This window comes from Oncorhynchus keta, unplaced genomic scaffold, assembly GCF_023373465.1.
Source record: "Oncorhynchus keta strain PuntledgeMale-10-30-2019 unplaced genomic scaffold, Oket_V2 Un_contig_1556_pilon_pilon, whole genome shotgun sequence".
Lineage (NCBI taxonomy): Eukaryota > Metazoa > Chordata > Actinopteri > Salmoniformes > Salmonidae > Oncorhynchus > Oncorhynchus keta.
In genome coordinates, this window is record NW_026279390.1 from 152,256 (window position 1) to 175,000 (window position 22,745).

Here is a 22,745-nt window from a genome sequence, read left to right on the forward strand (position 1 = left end):
AGACTGGACCTGTTACTATAGAGAGAGAGAGAGAGAGAGAGAGAGAGAGAGAGACTGGGCCTGTTATATAGAGAGAGAGAGAGAGAGAGAGAGACTGGGCCTGTTACTATAGAGAGAGACTGGACCTGCTACATGTCAGCTGCCTTTGCTGCAGTAAAGTCTTCCTTCCCCAGTGGAAGCACAGTACCAGCTGGCAGCCTCAGACCTGTGGGAAATTCTGTTGTGGTTAATAATTGATTCCGCCCTGCCAGCCCCATTACTTTCTACTGCATTGAAACCTTCAGCGGCCTGCAGAAAGCCTTTTAGTGTTTGTACTCTCTCTCTCTCTCCCCTTCTCTCTCTCTCTCTCTCTCTCTCTCTCTCTCTCTCTCTCTCTCTCTCTCTCTCTCTCCTTTCTCTCTCTCTATTATATAATTTCAATTTTAATTTAAATTTAAGGGGCTTTATTGGCATGTTTTCTCATGATTTGGTTGGGTCTAATTATGTTGCTGTCCTTGGGATCTGTGGGGTCTGTTTGTGTTTGTGAACAGAGCCCCAGGACCAGCTTGCTTAGGGGACTCTTCTCCATGTTCATCTCTCTGTAGGTGGTGGCTTTGTTATGGAAGGTTTGGGAATCACTTCCTTTTAACGGCTCTTTTCTGGATTTTGCTAATTAGCGGGTATCAGCCTAATTCTGTTCTGCATGCATTATTGGTTTTACATTATACACTGAGGATATTTTTGCAGAATTCTGCATGCGGAGTCTCAATTTGGTCCATTTTGTGAATTCTTGGTTGGTAAGCAGACCCCAGACCTCACAACCATAAAGGGCAATGGGTTCTATAACCGATTCAAGTATTTTAAGCCAGATCCTAATTGTTACGTCAAATGTTATGTTCCTTTTGACTTCATCGAAGGACCTTCTTGCCTTGTGTCTCAGCTCGTTCACAGCTTTGTGGAAGTTACCCGTGGTGCTGATGTTTAGGCTGAGGTATGTATAGTTTTTTGTGTGCTCTAGGGAAACGGTGTCTAGATGGAATTTGTATTTGTGGTCTTAGACCTTTTTTGGAACACCATTATTTTTGTCTTACTGAGATTTACTGTCAGGGCCCAGGTCTGACAGAATCTGTGCAGAAGATCTAGGTGCTTCTACACCTGCATTGCTTGCTGTTTGGGGTTTTAGGCTGGGTTTCTGTACAGCACTTTGAGATATCAGCTGATGTACGAAGGACTATATAAATACATTTGATTTGATTTGATTTGCTGTAGGCCCTCCTTGATTGGTGGCAGAAGCACCAGATCATCATTAAACAGTAGGCATTTGATTTCAGATTCTATTAGGATGAGGCCAGGTGCTGCAGACTGTTCTAGTGCCCTCGTCAATTTGTTGATATATATGTTGAAGAGGGTAGGGCTTGAGCTGCATCCATGTCTCACCCCCCAGCCCTGTGGAAAGAAATATGTGTTTTTTGCCCATTTTAACCATTACATTTACATTTACATTTAAGTCATTTAGCAGACGCTCTTATCCAGAGCGACTTACAAATTGGTGCATTCACCTTATGACATCCATTTATGGAACAGCCACTTTACAATAGTGCATCTAAATCTTTTAAGGGGGGGGGGGGGTGAGAAGGATTACTTTATCCTATCCTAGGTATTCCTTAAAGAGGTGGGGTTTCAGGTGTCTCTGGAAGGTGGTGATTGACTCCGCTGTCCTGGCGTCGTGAGGGAGTTTACACACCTGTTGTTTGTGTACATTTTTTTTAAATCAACAAAGCATGAGTAGACTTTGCCTTTGTTTTGGTTTGTTTGTCAATTGGAGTGTGCAGGGTGAATACGTGGTCTGTCGTACGGTAATTTGGTAAAAAGACAATTTTACATTTTCTCAGTGCATTGTTTTCACTGAGGAAATGTACGAGTCTGCTGTTAATGACAATGCAGAGGATTTTCCCAAGGTTGCTGTTGGTGTATACCCCACGGTAGTTATTGGGGTCAAATTTGTCCACTTTTGTGTATTGGGGGGGATCAGTCCTTGGTTCCGAATATTGGGGAAGATGCCAGAGCTGAAGATGATGTTATTAAAGAGTTTTAGTTTAGCCAATTGGAATGTGTTGTCTGTATATTTGATCATTTCATTGAGGAGACCATCAACACCACAGACCTTTTTGGGGTTTGGAGGGTTTGTATTGTTCCTGTATGTAGTTCATTCAATGTAATTGGAGAATCCATCTGGTTCTAGTCGTCTTTAATAGTTGAGTCTAAGATTTGTATTTGATCATGTTTATGTTTTTGCTGTTTGTTCCATACATCTCTATTTTGGATAGATAATTCTTTGTGTTGTTTCTTTAGTGTTTTCCAGAAGTGGTTTGAGTCTATGGATTATTCAATTACATTGAGCGGATTTCGGACGTGCTGTTCCTTCTTCTTCCGTCGTGTATTTCTGTATTGTTTTAGTGATTCACCATAGTGAAGGCGTAGAGGTTTTCTGGGTCTCTATGGTTTTGGTTGGATAGGTTTCTCAATTTCTTTCTTAGGTTTTTGAATTCTTCATCAAACTATTTGTCATTGTTGTTAGATTTGATAGGGAAGCTGAGAGGTCAAATATACTGTTTAGATTTTCTACTGCCAAGTTTACACCTTCACTATTACAGTGTAATGTTTTGTCCAGGAAGTTGTCTAAAGCTGTCTCTTTCTCTCTCTCTCCGTCTCTCTCTCTCTCTCTCTCTCTCTCTCTCTCTCTCTCTCTCTCTCTCTCTCTCTCTCTCTCTCTCTCTCTCTCTCTCTCTCTCTCTCTCTCTCTCTCCCTCTCTCTCTCTCCGTCTCTCTCTCTCTCTCTCTCTCTCTCTCTCCGTCTCTCTCTCTCTCTCTCTCTCTCTCTCTCTCCGTCTCTCTCTTTCTCTCTCTCTCCGTCTCTCTCTCTCTCTCTCTCTCTCTCTCTCTCTCTCTCTCTCTCTCTCTCTCTCTCTCTCTCTCTCTATCTCTCTCTCTCTCTCTCTCTCTCTCTCTGTCGCTATCTATCTCTGTCTATCTGTCTCTCTGTCTCTATCTATCCCTGTCTCTTTCTCTCTCTGTCTCTATCTATCTCTGTCTCTCTCTCTCTCCGTCTCTCTGTCTCTCTCTCCGTCTCTCTCTCTCTTCTCTCTCTCTCTCCGTCTCTCTCTCTCTCTCTCTCTCTCTCTCTGTCTCTCTCTCTCTCTCTCTCTCTCTCTCTGTCGCTATCTATCTCTGTCTATCTGTCTCTCTGTTTCTATCTATCTCTGTCTCTTTCTCTCTCTGTCTCTATCTATCTCTGTCTCTCTCTCTCTCCGTCTCTCTGTCTCTCTCTCCGTCTCTCTGTCTCTCTGTCTCTATCTATCTCTGTCTCTCTCTTAGTCTCTGTGACACCCTACTTATTCTCTCTTTTCCTCCTTTCTTTTTCCTTTCTCATTATCTCTCCATTACTCCCTCTCCCTTACTCCCTCTCTTTTTCAATCCCAATTTCACCATCTGTTAATGTAGTTACATACAATACACCAGACAGCCAACCCACTGATGGTGGAGAGAGAGAGCGAGAGAGAGAGAGAGAGAGAGAGAGAGAGAGAGAGAGAGAGAGAGAGAGAGAGAGAGAGAGAGAGAGAGAGAGAGAGAGAGAGAGAGAGAGCAGAATTAGGCTGATACCCACTAATTATCCAAATCCAGAAAAGAGCCGTTAAATTCTATAACCACCTAAAAGGAATAGGGATAAGGTGCGGTGGCTTGTTGTCATGGCAATTCACCAATATGTTGTTGTTGCCTCCAATGGGATAATCATCACACTGTTATTAGAACACAGACACCCCCCATATCATCACACTGTTATTAGAACACAGACATTCCCCCTCCGTCCCTCCTCCTCCTCCCTCCCTCCCCCTCCTCCCTCCTCCCTCCCCCCCTCCTCCTCCCTCCCCCTCCTCCCTCCTCCCTCCCCCTCCTCCTCCCTCCTCCCTCCCTCCCTCCCTCCTCCTCCTCCCCCTCCCTCCCCCTCCCATCGACCCAAATGTGTTGGTCATGCATTATTAAGTGCAGTCATGTGTTGAGATGGTGTTGTTGGTGGGTGATTGGTTGTCAGGGTCTAACACAAGCCACATGTCTAATGAAAGGTAAGTGTTCTACCCATCCAATTAGTCCACAATTAGGGTCACCACTCTGTGCTTTCGCATCTGTGCTCCTCACTCAGCCCAGTTGGCACTGCTGACGACCCAGCAGGGAGTGAAAGGGGAGGATGGGTGATTGGGGGAAGGGGACTGAGACTGTCACATTAAATTAGACTGTCACCCAGCAGGGAGTGAAAGGGGAGGATGAGGGTGATTGGGGGAAGGGGTAGGGGGTTGGAGACTGTCACATTAAATTAGTTGGCTGTCACATTATGTCTGACGACCCAGCAGGGAGTGAAAGGGGAGGATGAGGGTGATTGGGGGAAGGGGTAGGGGGTTGGAGACTGTCACATTAAATTAGTTGGCTGTCACATTATGTCTGACGACCCAGCAGGGAGTGAAAGGGGAGGATGAGGGTGATTGGGGGAAGGGGTAGGGGGTTGGAGACTGTCACATTAAATTAGTTGGCTGTCACATTATGTCTGACGACCCAGCAGGGAGTGAAAGGGGAGGATGAGGGTGATTGGGGGAAGGGGTAGGGGGTTGGAGACTGTCACATTAAATTAGTTGGCTGTCACATTATGTCTGACGACCCAGCAGGGAGTGAAAGGGGAGGATGAGGGTGATTGGGGGAAGGGGTAGGGGGTTGGAGACTGTCACATTAAATTAGTTGGCTGTCACATTATGTCTGACGACCCAGCAGGGAGTGAAAGGGGAGGATGAGGGTGATTGGGGGAAGGGGTAGGGGGTTGGAGACTGTCACATTAAATTAGTTGGCTGTCACATTATGTCTGACGACCCAGCAGGGAGTGAAAGGGGAGGATGAGGGTGATTGGGGGAAGGGGTAGGGGGTTGGAGACTGTCACATTAAATTAGTTGGCTGTCACATTATGTCTGACGACCCAGCAGGGAGTGAAAGGGGAGGATGAGGGTGATTGGGGGAAGGGGTAGGGGGTTGGAGACTGTCACATTAAATTAGTTGGCTGTCACATTATGTCTGACGACCCAGCAGGGAGTGAAAGGGGAGGATGAGGGTGATTGGGGGAAGGGGTAGGGGGGGTTGGAGACTGTCACATTAAATTAGTTGGCTGTCACATTATGTCTGACGACCCAGCAGGGAGTGAAAGGGGAGGATGAGGGTGATTGGGGGAAGGGGTAGGGGGGGTTGGAGACTGTCACATTAAATTAGTTGGCTGTCACATTATGTCTGACGACCCAGCAGGGAGTGAAAGGGGAGGATGAGGGTGATTGGGGGAAGGGGTAGGGGGGGTTGGAGACTGTCACATTAAATTAGTTGGCTGTCACATTATGTCTGACGACCCAGCAGGGAGTGAAAGGGGAGGATGAGGGTGATTGGGGGAAGGGGTAGGGGGGGTTGGAGACTGTCACATTAAATTAGTTGGCTGTCACATTATGTCTGACGACCCAGCAGGGAGTGAAAGGGGAGGATGAGGGTGATTGGGGGAAGGGGTAGGGGGGGTTGGAGACTGTCACATTAAATTAGTTGGCTGTCACATTATGTCTGACGACCCAGCAGGGAGTGAAAGGGGAGGATGAGGGTGATTGGGGGAAGGGGTAGGGGGGGTTGGAGACTGTCACATTAAATTAGTTGGCTGTCACATTATGTCTGACGACCCAGCAGGGAGTGAAAGGGGAGGATGAGGGTGATTGGGGGAAGGGGTAGGGGGTTGGAGACTGTCACATTAAATTAGTTGGCTGTCACATTATGTCTGACGACCCAGCAGGGAGTGAAAGGGGAGGATGAGGGTGATTGGGGAAGGGGTAGGGGGTTGGAGACTGTCACATTAAATTAGTTGGCTGTCACATTATGTCTGACGACCCAGCAGGGAGTGAAAGGGGAGGATGAGGGTGATTGGGGAAGGGGTAGGGGGTTGGAGACTGTCACATTAAATTAGTTGGCTGTCACATTATGTCTGACGACCCAGCAGGGAGTGAAAGGGGAGGATGAGGGTGATTGGGGGAAGGGGTAGGGGGTTGGAGACTGTCACATTAAATTAGTTGGCTGTCACATTATGTCTGACGACCCAGCAGGGAGTGAAAGGGGAGGATGAGGGTGATTGGGGGAAGGGGTAGGGGGTTGGAGACTGTCACATTAAATTAGTTGGCTGTCACATTATGTCTGACGACCCAGCAGGGAGTGAAAGGGGAGGATGAGGGTGATTGGGGAAGGGGTAGGGGGTTGGAGACTGTCACATTAAATTAGTTGGCTGTCACATTATGTCTGACGACCCAGCAGGGAGTGAAAGGGGAGGATGAGGGTGATTGGGGAAGGGGTAGGGGGTTGGAGACTGTCACATTAAATTAGTTGGCTGTCACATTATGTCTGACGACCCAGCAGGGAGTGAAAGGGGGGATGAGGGTGATTGGGGGAAGGGGTAGGGGGTTGGAGACTGTCACATTAAATTAGTTGGCTGTCACATTATGTCTGACGACCCAGCAGGGAGTGAAAGGGGAGGATGAGGGTGATTGGGGAAGGGGTAGGGGGTTGGAGACTGTCACATTAAATTAGTTGGCTGTCACATTATGTCTGACGACCCAGCAGGGAGTGAAAGGGGAGGATGAGGGTGATTGGGGAAGGGGTAGGGGGGTTGGAGACTGTCACATTAAATTAGTTGGCTGTCACATTATGTCTGACGACCCAGCAGGGAGTGAAAGGGGAGGATGAGGGTGATTGGGGGAAGGGGTAGGGGGTTGGAGACTGTCACATTAAATTAGTTGGCTGTCACATTATGTCTGACGACCCAGCAGGGAGTGAAAGGGGAGGATGAGGGTGATTGGGGGAAGGGGTAGGGGGTTGGAGACTGTCACATTAAATTAGTTGGCTGTCACATTATGTCTGACGACCCAGCAGGGAGTGAAAGGGGAGGATGAGGGTGATTGGGGGAAGGGGTAGGGGGGGTTGGAGACTGTCATATTAAATTAGTTGGCTGTCACATTATGTCTGACATTATGTCTGACCCAGCAGGGAGTGAAAGGGGAGGATGAGGGTGATTGGGGGAAGGGGTAGGGGGTTGGAGACTGTCACATTAAATTAGTTGGCTGTCACATTATGTCTGACGACCCAGCAGGGAGTGAAAGGGGAGGATGAGGGTGATTGGGGGAAGGGGTAGGGGGTTGGAGACTGTCATATTAAATTAGTTGGCTGTCACATTATGTCTGACGACCCAGCAGGGAGTGAAAGGGGAGGATGAGGGTGATTGGGGAAGGGGTAGGGGGTTGGAGACTGTCATATTAAATTAGTTGGCTGTCACATTATGTCTGACGACCCAGCAGGGAGTGAAAGGGGAGGATGAGGGTGATTGGGGGAAGGGGTAGGGGGGGTTGGAGACTGTCATATTAAATTAGTTGGCTGTCACATTATGTCTGACGACCCAGCAGGGAGTGAAAGGGGAGGATGAGGGTGATTGGGGGAAGGGGTAGGGGGGGTTGGAGACTGTCATATTAAATTAGTTGGCTGTCACATTATGTCTGACGACCCAGCAGGGAGTGAAAGGGGAGGATGAGGGTGATTGGGGGAAGGGGTAGGGGGTTGGAGACTGTCACATTAAATTAGTTGGCTGTCACATTATGTCTGACGACCCAGCAGGGAGTGAAAGGGGAGGATGAGGGTGATTGGGGGAAGGGGTAGGGGGTTGGAGACTGTCATATTAAATTAGTTGGCTGTCACATTATGTCTGACCCGACCCAGCAGGGAGTGAAAGGGGAGGATGAGGGTGATTGGGGGAAGGGGTAGGGGGTTGGAGACTGTCACATTAAATTAGTTGGCTGTCACATTATGTCTGACGACCCAGCAGGGAGTGAAAGGGGAGGATGAGGGTGATTGGGGAAGGGGTAGGGGGTTGGAGACTGTCATATTAAATTAGTTGGCTGTCACATTATGTCTGACGACCCAGCAGGGAGTGAAAGGGGAGGATGAGGGTGATTGGGGAAGGGGTAGGGGGTTGGAGACTGTCATATTAAATTAGTTGGCTGTCACATTATGTCTGACGACCCAGCAGGGAGTGAAAGGGGAGGATGAGGGTGATTGGGGGAAGGGGTAGGGGGTTGGAGACTGTCACATTAAATTAGTTGGCTGTCACATTATGTCTGACGACCCAGCAGGGAGTGAAAGGGGAGGATGAGGGTGATTGGGGGAAGGGGTAGGGGGTTGGAGACTGTCACATTAAATTAGTTGGCTGTCACATTATGTCTGACGACCCAGCAGGGAGTGAAAGGGGAGGATGAGGGTGATTGGGGGAAGGGGTAGGGGGTTGGAGACTGTCATATTAAATTAGTTGGCTGTCACATTATGTCTGACGACCCAGCAGGGAGTGAAAGGGGAGGATGAGGGTGATTGGGGGAAGGGGTAGGGGGTTGAGAGACTGTCACATTAAATTAGTTGGCTGTCACATTATGTCTGACGACCCAGCAGGGAGTGAAAGGGGAGGATGAGGGTGATTGGGGAAGGGGTAGGGGGTTGGAGACTGTCACATTAAATTAGTTGGCTGTCACATTATGTCTGACGACCCAGCAGGGAGTGAAAGGGGAGGATGAGGGTGATTGGGGGAAGGGGTAGGGGGTTGGAGACTGTCATATTAAATTAGTTGGCTGTCACATTATGTCTGACGACCCAGCAGGGAGTGAAAGGGGAGGATGAGGGTGATTGGGGGAAGGGGTAGGGGGTTGGAGACTGTCATATTAAATTAGTTGGCTGTCACATTATGTCTGACGACCCAGCAGGGAGTGAAAGGGGAGGATGAGGGTGATTGGGGGAAGGGGTAGGGGGTTGGAGACTGTCACATTAAATTAGTTGGCTGTCACATTATGTCTGACGACCCAGCAGGGAGTGAAAGGGGAGGATGAGGGTGATTGGGGAAGGGGTAGGGGGTTGGAGACTGTCACATTAAATTAGTTGGCTGTCACATTATGTCTGACGACCCAGCAGGGAGTGAAAGGGGAGGATGAGGGTGATTGGGGGAAGGGGTAGGGGGTTGGAGACTGTCATATTAAATTAGTTGGCTGTCACATTATGTCTGACGACCCAGCAGGGAGTGAAAGGGGAGGATGAGGGTGATTGGGGGAAGGGGTAGGGGGTTGGAGACTGTCACATTAAATTAGTTGGCTGTCACATTATGTCTGACGACCCAGCAGGGAGTGAAAGGGGAGGATGAGGGTGATTGGGGGAAGGGGTAGGGGGTTGGAGACTGTCACATTAAATTAGTTGGCTGTCACATTATGTCTGACGACCCAGCAGGGAGTGAAAGGGGAGGATGAGGGTGATTGGGGGAAGGGGTAGGGGGTTGGAGACTGTCACATTAAATTAGTTGGCTGTCACATTATGTCTGACGACCCAGCAGGGAGTGAAAGGGGAGGGATTGGAGATGAGGGTGATTGGGGGAAGGGGTAGGGGGTTGGAGACTGTCATATTAAATTAGTTGGCTGTCACATTATGTCTGACGACCCAGCAGGGAGTGAAAGGGGAGGATGAGGGTGATTGGGGGAAGGGGTAGGGGGTTGGAGACTGTCACATTAAATTAGTTGGCTGTCACATTATGTCTGACGACCCAGCAGGGAGTGAAAGGGGAGGATGAGGGTGATTGGGGAAGGGGTAGGGGGTTGGAGACTGTCATATTAAATTAGTTGGCTGTCACATTATGTCTGACGACCCAGCAGGGAGTGAAAGGGGAGGATGAGGGTGATTGGGGGAAGGGGTAGGGGGTTGGAGACTGTCACATTAAATTAGTTGGCTGTCACATTATGTCTGACGACCCAGCAGGGAGTGAAAGGGGAGGATGAGGGTGATTGGGGGAAGGGGTAGGGGGTTGGAGACTGTCATATTAAATTAGTTGGCTGTCACATTATGTCTGACGACCCAGCAGGGGAGTGAAAGGGGAGGATGAGGGTGATTGGGGAAGGGGTAGGGGGGGTTGGAGACTGTCATATTAAATTAGTTGGCTGTCACATTATGTCTGACGACCCAGCAGGGAGTGAAAGGGGAGGATGAGGGTGATTGGGGGAAGGGGTAGGGGGTTGGAGACTGTCATATTAAATTAGTTGGCTGTCACATTATGTCTGACGACCCAGCAGGGAGTGAAAGGGGAGGATGAGGGTGATTGGGGGAAGGGGTAGGGGGTGGGAGGGACTGTCATATTAAATTAGTTGGCTGTCACATTATGTCTGACGACCCAGCAGGGAGTGAAAGGGGAGGATGAGGGTGATTGGGGGAAGGGGTAGGGGGGGTTGGAGACTGTCATATTAAATTAGTTGGCTGTCACATTATGTCTGACGACCCAGCAGGGAGTGAAAGGGGAGGATGAGGGTGATTGGGGGAAGGGGTAGGGGGGGTTGGAGACTGTCACATTAAATTAGTTGGCTGTCACATTATGTCTGACGACCCAGCAGGGAGTGAAAGGGGAGGATGAGGGTGATTGGGGGAAGGGGTAGGGGGGGTTGGAGACTGTCATATTAAATTAGTTGGCTGTCACATTATGTCTGACGACCCAGCAGGGAGTGAAAGGGGAGGATGAGGGTGATTGGGGGAAGGGGTAGGGGGGGTTGGAGACTGTCATATTAAATTAGTTGGCTGTCACATTATGTCTGACGACCCAGCAGGGAGTGAAAGGGGAGGATGAGGGTGATTGGGGGAAGGGGTAGGGGGGGTTGGAGACTGTCATATTAAATTAGTTGGCTGTCACATTATGTCTGACGACCCAGCAGGGAGTGAAAGGGGAGGATGAGGGTGATTGGGGGAAGGGGTAGGGGGGGTTGGAGACTGTCATATTAAATTAGTTGGCTGTCACATTATGTCTGACGACCCAGCAGGGAGTGAAAGGGGAGGATGAGGGTGATTGGGGGAAGGGGTAGGGGGTTGGAGACTGTCATATTAAATTAGTTGGCTGTCACATTATGTCTGACGACCCAGCAGGGAGTGAAAGGGGAGGATGAGGGTGATTGGGGGAAGGGGTAGGGGGTTGGAGACTGTCACATTAAATTAGTTGGCTGTCACATTATGTCTGACCACCCAGCAGGGAGTGAAAGGGGAGGATGAGGGTGATTGGGGGAAGGGGTAGGGGGTTGGAGACTGTCATATTAAATTAGTTGGCTGTCACATTATGTCTGACGACCCAGCAGGGAGTGAAAGGGGAGGATGAGGGTGATTGGGGAAGGGGTAGGGGGGTTGGAGACTGTCACATTAAATTAGTTGGCTGTCACATTATGTCTGACGACCCAGCAGGGAGTGAAAGGGGAGGATGAGGGTGATTGGGGGAAGGGGTAGGGGGTTGGAGACTGTCATATTAAATTAGTTGGCTGTCACATTATGTCTGACGACCCAGCAGGGAGTGAAAGGGGAGGATGAGGGTGATTGGGGGAAGGGGTAGGGGGTTGGAGACTGTCACATTAAATTAGTTGGCTGTCACATTATGTCTGACGACCCAGCAGGGAGTGAAAGGGGAGGATGAGGGTGATTGGGGGAAGGGGTGGGGGTTGGAGACTGTCATATTAAATTAGTTGGCTGTCACATTATGTCTGAGTGTCCTGTGTGCATGTGTGTGTAAGTGTAATGTGTGTGTAAGTGTAATGTAAGTGTGTGATTGTGTAATGTGGTGTAAGTGTAATGTGTGTAATGTGGTGTAATGTGTGTGTAAGACTGTGTGTAATGTGTGTGTGTAATGTGTGTGTAATGTGTGTGTAATGTGTGTGTGTGTAATGTGTGTGTAATGTGTGTGTGTAACGTGTGTGTAATGTGTGTGTAATGTGTGTGTAATGTGTGTGTAATGTGTGTGTAATGTGTGTGTAATGTGTGTGTAACGTGTGTGTAATGTGTGTGTAACGTGTGTGTAATGTGTGTGTAATGTGTGTGTAATGTGTGTGTAATGTGTGTGTAATGTGTGTGTAACGTGTGTGTAACGTGTGTGTGTAATGTGTGTGTAATGTGTGTGTAATGTCTGTGTAATGTCTGTGTAATGTGTAATTGTTTGAGGATCATAGTAATGACACCCTGTACATAGAAAAGTGCCCTTTAGGACAGAGCTTGTGATTGCAGTGTCCCATGTGCAGCTTGTGATTGCAGTGTCCCCTGTGCAGCTTGTGATTGCAGTGTCCCCTGTACAGCTTGTGATTGCAGTGTCCCCTGTACAGCTTGTGATTGCAGTGTCCCCTGTACAGCTTGTGATTGCAGTGTCCCCTGTGCAGCTTGTGATTGCAGTGTCCCCTGTACAGCTTGTGATTGCAGTGTCCCCTGTACAGCTTGTGATTGCAGTGTCCCATGTACAGCTTGTGATTGCAGTGTCCCCTGTGCAGCTTGTGATTGCAGTGTCCCCTGTACAGCTTGTGATTGCAGTGTCCCCTGTACAGCTTGTGATTGCAGTGTCCCCTGTACAGCTTGTGATTGCAGTGTCCCATGTACAGCTTGTGATTGCAGTGTCCCTGTGCAGCTTTGATTGCAGTGTTGCAGTGTCCCTTGTGATTGTGCAGCTTGTGATTGCAGTGTCCCCCTTGTGATGTGCAGCTTGTGATTGCAGTGTCCCCTGTACAGCTTGTGATTGCAGTGTCCCATGTGCAGCTTGTGATTGCAGTGTCCCTGTGCAGCTTGTGATTGCAGTGTCCCATGTGCAGCTTGTGATTGCAGTGTCCCCTGTACAGCTTGTGATTGCAGTGTCCCATGTGCAGCTTGTGATTGCAGTGTCCCATGTGCAGCTTGTGATTGCAGTGTCCCATGTGCAGCTTGTGATTGCAGTGTCCCCTGTACAGCTTGTGATTGCAGTGTCCCATGTGCAGCTTGTGATTGCAGTGTCCCATGTGCAGCTTGTAGCACCTCCCAGCATTATGGACACAGAACAAGCAGTGTCTCAGTGAGAGGAGCAGCGGCCGCCCCCGTACCCCCACGTCCCCCCATCGGTGTGCTCTGCAGACTGGGGGCCTGAGGCACAGAGAGAAGATCAAAGCAGGAGGCATGAAAAGGCTCTCATCACACAAGTAAGCCTCCTCCCTACATACACACACACAGAGCCTTGAGCCTCTCGCCCCCCCTTCATACAGCAGCCGCCCGTGGAGGCTGTGAGGAGAGGGCAGGTCCCAAGGCCGTGTGAGCCTGACAACAGATGGCTGAGACTGGGGAGCACGGACCATAACACAAGCCCCCTGCTGGAGCTCAGAGCTGGCAACAACATCTCAAGGACATTCTCCATGCCTGTGAGAGAAAGTGGGCTTGTCCGACTTCACAGCTGACATGATGCGTTTAGGGTAACTTGTGACTGACTGTGATCTTCATATAATAATGTCTAGTTATTTAGGATGCAAAGTGATCAGCAGATCAGACCAAGGCCATGTGATTATTCCACAATTGGCAGCACTCCATGCCCAAATATGGGCACCATGGCTCTTCCTATAAATAGTATAAATAGTTGTGGTTAAATCACACTGCAGTCTGTGCTTTCATACAGACTCAAATCAATCACAACGTTCCCATTTATATAAAAACATTTGTCGTTTTCAGAGTTATCTGTTTGGACAAGTGGCTTTCCCTGGACAAAGATTTTTTTCCATCACGTTGTGGATTGAGAAGGTAACATTGTTGACACAGGCCTGTCATAACTAAATAAAAGGCTGTACTAAAGCATCTAGAGTAATCCTGTACGATTAGGTGGAAGGTCCTGGTCTACAGGTGAAGGATTACTCCTCTATACACAGAGCAGGGGCAGGTATATTACTCCTCTACACACAGAGCAGGGGCAGGTATATTACTCCTCTACACACAGAGCAGGGACAGGTATATTACTCCTCTATACACAGAGCAGGGACAGATATATTACTCCTCTATACACAGAGCAGGGACAGGTATATTACTCCTCTATACACAGAGCAGGGGCAGGTATATTACTCCTCTATACACAGAGCAGGGGCAGGTATATTACTCCTCTACACACAGAGCAGGGGCAGGTATATTACTCCTCTACACACAGAGCAGGGGCAGGTATATTACTCCTCTACACACAGAGCAGGGACAGGTGGATTACTCCTCTATACACAGAGCAGGGACCAGTATATTACTCCTCTATACACAGAGCAGGGACAGGTATATTACTCCTCTATACACAGAGCAGGGACAGGTATATTACTCCTCTATACACAGAGCAGGGACAGATATATTACTCCTCTATACACAGAGCAGGGACAGGTATATTACTCCTCTATACACAGAGCAGGGACAGGTATATTACTCCTCTATACACAGAGCAGGGACAGGTATATTACTCCTCTATACACAGAGCAGGGACAGGTATATTACTCCTCTATACACAGAGCAGGGACAGGTATATTACTCCTCTATACACAGAGCAGGGACAGGTATATTACTCCTCTATACACAGAGCAGGGACAGGTATATTACTCCTCTATGCACAGAGCAGGGACAGGTATATTACTCCTCTATACACAGAGCAGGGACAGGTATATTACTCCTCTATACACAGAGCAGGGACAGGTATATTACTCCTCTATACACAGAGCAGGGACAGGTATATTACTCCTCTATACACAGAGCAGGGACAGGTATATTACTCATCTATACACAGAGCAGGGACAGGTAAATTACTCCTCTATACACAGAGCAGGGACAGGTATATTACTCCTCTATACACAGAGCAGGGACAGGTGGAGTACTCCTCTATACACAGAGCAGGGACAGGTATATTACTCCTCTATACACAGAGCAGGGACAGGTGTATTACTCCTCTATACACAGAGCAGGGACAGGTATATTACTCCTCTATACACAGAGCAGGGACAGGTATATTACTCCTCTATACACAGAGCAGGGACAGGTATATTACTCCTCTATACACAGAGCAGGGACAGATATATTACTCCTCTATACACAGAGCAGGGACAGGTATATTACTCCTCTATACACAGAGCAGGGACAGGTATATTACTCCTCTATACACAGAGCAGGGACAGGTATATTACTCCTCTATACACAGAGCAGGGACAGGTATATTACTCCTCTATACACAGAGCAGGGACAGGTGCAGGGCATAGGTGAAGAGGAGAATAACATTCACAGAACTGAATGGGAAAAGGACAAACCCTCAGTCCACACAGATCAGGAAGTGGTTGCTGTGACAAGTGAAAGGCTGTATAAACTTGCCCGAGGTCTCAGAAAGGAAAAATAGCTTTCTCACCTGTCAAATCTTCGGGATGTCTTAGCTCTGTGAATATACAAGGACCTGCACACGTGATTCTTACTGAGTCAACATAATACATCAACATCCAGATGTATAGTATGTTACACACACACGCACACGCACATGCATAAATACATTGCACACACACAGAGCACTCCAGCTATCTGACTCCAGGTTACAGCAGACACACTGGTAGTGAATGTGACCCCACCATTACTCATTTGCTTAAAAGGTTAAAACAGGCAGCTTCAGATTTGAAATAACCCCACTTCGTCAAACGATGTGTCCCAAATGGCACCCTATTCCCTATGGGTCCTGGTCAAAAGTAGTGCACTAAATAGTGAATAGTGTGCCAAACTTCCTCTCAACCTCCCTCTGCACCCGAGGATCCTGTCTCCATTATTCATGAGCCCTCAGGTTGGGCCCTGGGAACAAACCTGGCGAGGCCCTGAGTCAATAAGAGGCACTGGCCGCCACAATGGCCTCAGCCTCCAACTACACAACTACACTGTTGACAGACACCGTCACAAAGGAGCAGACAGGGGCTCCCCCTACGTTCTCACACAAAGAAGAATGAGTCAGTGTGCTGCGGCTCCTAGCTGCTGTTTGTACAGTATATAAAGCCAGTGTTGGCCCCATCAATAGGGGACTGGAGTGTTGATGAAACGCTGGGAGAAAGGCCTCCTCTGTGACTGCCAGGGAGAGTTCATGTTCATTACAGGGTATCTCGGGGCTCTACAGCCTGCTAGATGGCACCTGGCTCCACCCTGGGTGAGAAGACAACACGTATCCTCTTATTAGGGTGGTAAACAGCATGCTATAGAATGCTGGGATGTTAGACTTTAGAATGCTGGGATGTTAGACTTTAGAATACTGGGATGTTAGACTTTAGAATGCTGGGATGTTAGACTTTAGAATACTGGGATGTTAGACTTTAGAATGCTGGAATGTTAGACTTTAGAATGCTGTGATGTTAGACTTTAGAATGCTGGGATGTTAGACTTTAGAATACTGGGATGTTAGACTTTAGAATACTGGGATGTTCGACTTTAGAATACTGGGATGTTAGACTTTAGAATACTGGGATGTTAGACTTTAGAATACTGGGATGTTAGACTTTAGAATACTGGGATGTTAGACATTAGAATGCTGGGATGTTAGACTTTAGAATACTGGGATGTTAGACGTTAGAATACTGGGATGTTAGACTTTAGAATACTGGGATTTTAGACTTTAGAATGCTGGGATGTTAGACTTTAGAATGGTGGGATGTTAGACTTTAGAATACTGGGATGTTAGACATTAGAATGCTGGGATGTTAGACTTTAGAATGCTGGGATGTTAGACTTTAGAATACTGGGATGTTAGACATTAGAATGCTGGGATGTTAGACTTTAGAATGCTGGGATGTTAGACTTTAGAATACTGGGATGTTAGACTTTAGAATGCTGGGATGTTAGACTTTAGAATGCTGGGATGTTAGACTTTAGAATGCTGGGATGTTAGACTTTAGAATACTGGGATGTTAGACTTTAGAATGCTGGGATGTTAGACTTTAGAATGCTGGGATGTTAGACTTTAGAATACTACGATGTTAGACTTTAGAATGCTGGGATGTTAGACTTGGAAGTACAAGTGCTGCACCAGATCAAGACGCTCACATACAAGACTTAAGACTTCAATAAAGGCACTGTAGGGAATCGAAAAAGCCCCTTTCATTCAATGCAATACAGTATTGACAATACAATTAAGTTCAGTGTTAGTAGTCAAAAAGCTTTACTGCCCCCTGCTGGAAACAACAGCACTCTGTGTTAGGAATGGGTTCATCTTGGAAAACTCAGAACAAAAATTGTGTCAGATACTCGATTTATGTAACATAGTCTGTCCACAAAAGATCAGGAATGTGCAAATGGGACTTTGAGTTGATTAGAATGAGCAACCGTTCTAGAACTGGAAACCGTGACAGAACAAACAGCAAATGTTCCTGGAACCTGACTTGTTGTGTCATAAAAGGCACGGGAGAGTAAACATTATAGCTATCAGTTTGTCTGCATGTCGGTCCGCCTGTCCGCCTGTCTGTCCGCCTGTCCGTCTGTCTGTCCGCCTGTCCGTCTGTCTGTCCGCCTGTCCGCCTGTCCGTCCGCCTGTCCGTCTGTCCGTCCGCCTGTCCGTCTGTCCATCTGTCCACCCATCCACCCGTCTGTCTGTCCACCCATGGTTATGGAGCCAGTGCTGTTTGTGTCAGCTGACCCAGTTATTGTCTATCTGCCTTTCCGTCTAGCAGACTGTGGGGAAGTGGGTGTCTATTGTTGAGAGTTCAGGCCGTCCTTCCTGGTAGCTAATACTGAATACATTGTTACACAGTGCCTGGATAAAGGTCTCTGTGCCGGTCAATGTTGTAGACTTCTATGTCTTCAGTATTCCGGATCAGAGAACTGATGCTTCAGGATCAACTTTACTCTGCATGACAATAACACATGGACCTCAGTGACCCCCAGCCCTGTTACTGAAGTTCTACGTTACTGCTTGCGTGCAATGCATGATGGGATAAAAACGGCCCTGCCGGCCAAACCCTCCCTGAACCCTGATGACGCTGGGCTAACTGTTTGCCACTGGCTACGACAGAGCCTGGACTCGAACTAGGATCTCTAGTGACACAGCAAGCACTGTGGTGCAGTGCCTTAGATCACTGCACCCCTCGGGAGGCGCCTGGTTTCATACCCTCTGGTTAACAAAACCCACTGGGTGTTGGTCTACAGACTGACCTTATAATCTAGCCACATACCCAGCAAATAGACTTGTAACAGTCCCCATTATTGTCTTTTTTACAGTCAGTATGTTATGTTGACCCCAGAGTTTAGGTTGTTTTTACAGTCAGTCTGTTACGTTGACCCTTGAGTTCAGGTTGTTTTTATAGTCAGTATGTTATGTTGATCCCTGAGTTCAGGTTGTTTTTACAGTCAGTATGTTATGTTGACCCCTGAGTTCAGGTTGTTTTTATAGTCAGTATGTTATGTTGACCCCAGAGTTTAGGTTGTTTTTACAGTCAGTCTGTTACGTTGACCCTTGAGTTCAGGTTGTTTTTATAGTCAGTATGTTATGTTGATCCCTGAGTTCAGGTTGTTTTTACAGTCAGTCTGTTATGTTGATCCCTGAGTTCAGGTTGTTTTTATAGTCAGTATGTTATGTTGATCCCTGAGTTCAGGTTGTTTTTACAGTCAGTCTGTTACGTTGACCCTTGAGTTCAGGTTGTTTTTATAGTCAGTATGTTATGTTGACCCCTGAGTTCAGGTTGTTTTTATAGTCAGTATGTTATGTTGATCCCTGAGTTCAGGTTGTTTTTACAGTCAGTATGTTATGTTGACCCCTGAGTTCAGGTTGTTTTTACAGTCAGTATGTTATGTTGACCCCTGAGTTCAGGTTGTTTTTACAGTCAGTATGTTGTGTTGACACTTCAGTTCAAGTTTTGTTTAAAAATAAGTTAATTTCAGAAACTCCGAACTAAAATGTTACTTATTTGCTCCAGATACTCATTTTAAATGATGTAGTCTGTCCACTCGAGATTAGGAGTCTTTTTAGATTAAGCAATAGTGGTGGAACTGTGAACCCAGACAGCAGAGCAGGACAGTGGGAGGAGCTATAGGAGGACGGCCTCATTGTACTGGCTGATCTGTTGTACCATGAAAGGCAGAGAAGAGCAAACATTAGATCATATAAAGACTGGAACTATCCTTAGCATTACTGAAACATCAACAGGCAGAGTGAGACAGATATGATGCTGGCTGTGTGTGTCACTGTTGTCCTGGGCCTTCTCTCAGTGAGTGGCTCCCAGGCGGCCCCTTTAACCTGTGAGGATCTCCTGAGACCACTGGAGCTGAGCAGTGTCACTCAGGTACTATCTACTGAACTGTACTGTCTGTCTGTCTGTCTGTCCGTCTACCTGTCTGTCCGCCTGTCTGTCCATCTACCTGTCCGTCCGTCCGTCCGTCCGTCCGTCCGTCCGTCTGTCTGTCTGTCTGTCTGTCTGTCTGTCTGTCTGTCTGTCTGTCTGTCTGTCTGTCTGTCTGTCTGTCTGTCTGTCTGTCTGTCTGTCTGTCTGTCTGTCTGTCTGTCTGTCTGTCTGTCTGTCTGTCTGTCTGTCTGTCTGTCTGTCTGTCTGTCTGTCTGTCTGTCTGTCTGTCTGTCTGTCTGTCTGTCTGTCTGTCTGTCTGTCTGTCACTCCGTCTGTCCGTCTGTCCGTCTGTCCGTCTGTCCGTCTGTCTGTCTGTCTGTCTGTCTGTCTGTCTGTCTGTCTGTCTGTCTGTCTGTCTGTCTGTCTGTCTGTCTGTCTGTCTGTCTGTCTGTCCGTACGCCTGTCTGTCCGTCGTCTGTCTGTCCAACAATGATTAGAGAGACAGGGTTGTTTGTGTCAGCTGACCCAGTTATTGTCTACCTGCCTTTCCATCTTGCAGACTCTGGGAAAGTGGATGTATATTGCTGAGAGTTCAGACCGTCCTTTCTGGGACCAAATACTGTATACCTTATTACACAGTGCCTGGATAGAGGTCTCTGTGCCGGTCGGTACCCAGAACAACATTCTTGACATCGCCCAGTTCTATGGCATCAGTATTCCACATCAAAATACTTTTGGATTCGGATGCTCCAGGATCAACTCTAACTTTACTCTGCATGACAATAGCACATGGACCTCAGTGACCCCCATCCCTGTTACTGAGGTTCTCCTGACAACGTGCTCAGACTGTCTCCTGACCCTGGAGAGATGGGATGAGGATGAGAAGACCTTCACCTCTCTAACGCTCTACAGTAGGAGACGGGAGCTCACTGCTACTGAACTGGACTTCTATACGAAACAGGTGGATTGTCTCAGTCTGCCACCAGCGACGTTCATCGATCCAAAGAAAGATCTCTGTCTCGACACAACTCCACTCTTAGAAGATCAAATTGCGAAGAATGTTGAGAATGCAGTTGAACTTATTTCAGAGATTCCAAGAATGCTCAGAAATGCATTTGAACAATTAAAGAATTCTGTTTATCAGGCATTTTCTGACATTTTCTGGTAATGATTAATCCTCATTCCCTGATTGGTTTGCTGCCCACCATGTGGGCAACAGTAACCCAGGGTTACAGTACCTAACCCAGCAAGCCTGTAAACAGTCCCTGATGCCTTGATGTGGGACCAAACTCCACTCTGCTCATGTTGCTCTACATTCAACACAATAAATCCAGATTAAAGACAAGTGTGATTTACATTGTTTTGTTTGTCCCAATAATCAGCTACAATCAGGAGCATTTAAAAAGAAAAGGAAATCAAAGAATGGGTGAAAGTCTACTTCCGGGTTTCTCAAACTGGGTCCCGAGGCCCCCAAGGGAACGTTCGGTCCCCAGGACCGAGTTAGGGAAACCCTATTCTACTGACATCACTTACAGTAGCCTACTCATCGTCTCTTATCGACAGCAGGACAGTCATTCCTAAAACATCAACCACTCAACATGTTTAGGTCATTGGTTCTTTTATTTGGCAGTTTAAATGTTCCCTTGTCTTTAGCACAGAAAATAATGAGATGGTACATGTCATGTTGACAGAAGCCCAAAGCTTTATTCAGCGAAGCTTGAGACACATGGAGGGAGAACACTTGTACTGTAGTAGTCAGCATGTGGAGGATGCAGGCAGATCGGTGTGACATATTTAAACAGAGTCATTGTAGTGTGCTGAATGTGGAGCATCCATTCTCTATGTATGGAACTACCAGAGAGAGGACGCTGATGATATGACACCTCACTTGAAACACACACACACACACACATAGACTTAGAGTGAACATTAAGTTTAGATAAAGGAAAGTGGGCTTTAGAACATTCTACTGGCCAGGATGTCATATATGGTGGCTCTATGATGTCATGTATGGGGGCTCTATGATGTCATATATGGTGGCTCTATGATGTCATCATAACATTCAAGTCTCCAGATTCAGTGGACATATCAGACTAGAGTAAAGCTAAAGTTAATCACCTGGCCTGCATCCCAAATGGAACACTATACCATTTTTTTCTGCACTATTCTGGTCAACAGCAGTGCACTTTATAGAGAACAGGCTGCCATTTTTATTTATAGTCAGGGGTCAGTCTGGAGGAAGTGGTAAACAGCTGCTCCCTCTGGAGACACATTGTTAAAGAGGACCAATCACCTCTCTTGTTCCAGCGACCTCAAGATCATTTGAGGACATGTGGACATTTTAAGCCGAGAGATTGGCAGATTTTTTATGTGAGTTCACAGCATGTGTGTGTGTGTGTGTGTGTGTGTGTGTGTGTGTGTGTGTGTGTGTGTGTGTGTGTGTGTGTGTGTGTGTGTGTGTGTGTGTGTGTGTGTGTGTGTGTGTGTGTGTGTGTGTGTGTGCGTGTGTGTGTGAGGTGATAAGATGGGATGCGCTGTCAGGAGTCTGAGTTCACTACCTGTTAACATTCTTCACAAAGACACAGAAACTGACATCATCAGAAAACAATGCAAACGTCAGCTAACAACCAACTCACAACACCAAAAAAGACTTTCACAAAGAAATAATTGTAGATTCAAATTTCAAGAACCAATAAATAATTAGATAACAAAAGAAACATTTGAAATTGTACAACACAGTGCATTTGATACACTTGTTTGCGCTCAATCAGCCTAGCCTACCCATCAAGATAGATACAAAAAGGAAGTATTTACAAAATAATACCCATGTTTTCATGAATTATCTAATGGAAAATACTGTTAATACTGAGTGTGTGTGTGTGTGTGTGTGTGTGTGTGTGTGTGTGTGTGTGTGTGTGTGTGTGTGTGTGTGTGTGTGTGTGTGTGTGTGTGTGTGTGTGTGTGTGTGTGTGTGTGTGTGTGTGTGTGTGTGTGTGTGTGTGTGTGTGGTGGATGGGTCAGGGTGGGTGGTGTAGTGTGTTGGTAGTGAAGTCCTCCACCCTCCAGGACTCCAGGGCTTGCTGTCTGCTGTGGAGTTTCCAGGGGTGAGGCTGGGTGGAGGGACGTGATTGGTGGACGTTGGGGAGAGGTGGGGCTCACGCTGTCAGCTCCTCCCTCAGCTCTTTGTTCCTGCGCACCACGGCTGCGTGTCTCTCCTGAAACACAGGTCACAGACACCACAGATAGAGAGGAGGAAGTTAACATCCACACTGGACAGGAAGTTAGAGCTATAGCTTACACAGGCAGGATGCACCCCTAGTGGTCTCGTAGAATGAAGTCTCTATTTTCATTCTAGTTCTATCATTCTAATTCTAGATCACACCTTCTCCTGCAGGCGTTCCATCATGGCTGCCAGGTGGGCCTCCCGGTTCTCCTTGATCTGCTCCATCTTACATTACTGTTACATTACTACCCTGCTACACCATTACTACAATACCATTACTACTACCACATAACTAGTACTGCTACTGCAGTACTACTACTACTACTACTACTACAATTTCAATACTACTA

At 47.4% G+C, this 22,745-nt stretch overlaps 2 protein-coding genes across 2 annotated transcripts in view; one reads left to right on the top strand and one right to left on the bottom strand.

Annotated features, from left to right (window-relative positions):
• Window positions 1-18,976: 18,976 nt before the first annotated feature.
• Window positions 18,977-20,517, top strand: LOC127919036 (uncharacterized). The gene is made up of 2 exons (XM_052502382.1): window positions 18,977-19,172; window positions 19,732-20,517. Exons 1-2 carry the CDS (start codon window positions 19,053-19,055, stop codon window positions 20,338-20,340), a joined length of 729 nt encoding a protein of 242 aa, XP_052358342.1. The 5' UTR covers window positions 18,977-19,052; the 3' UTR covers window positions 20,341-20,517.
• Window positions 20,518-21,556: 1,039 nt separating this feature from the next.
• stmn2a (stathmin 2a) overlaps window positions 21,557-22,745 on the bottom strand; it is a 14,853-nt gene continuing 13,664 nt past the window's right edge. The window contains exon 5 of the mRNA XM_052502384.1: window positions 21,557-22,387. Coding sequence (XP_052358344.1) covers window positions 22,328-22,387 — 60 coding nt within the window. The 3' untranslated portion in view covers window positions 21,557-22,327. The remainder of the gene's footprint in view (window positions 22,388-22,745) is intronic.

Excerpts from the sequence above, each read along its gene's own strand:
- LOC127919036 (XM_052502382.1), top strand. The coding sequence starts at position 19,053 with ATGATGCTGGCTGTGTGTGTCACTGTTGTCCTGGGCCTTCTCTCAGTG. Across the intron at positions 19,173-19,731 it reads AGCTGAGCAGTGTCACTCAG|ACTCTGGGAAAGTGGATGTA; the intron begins GTACTATCTACT and ends TCCATCTTGCAG.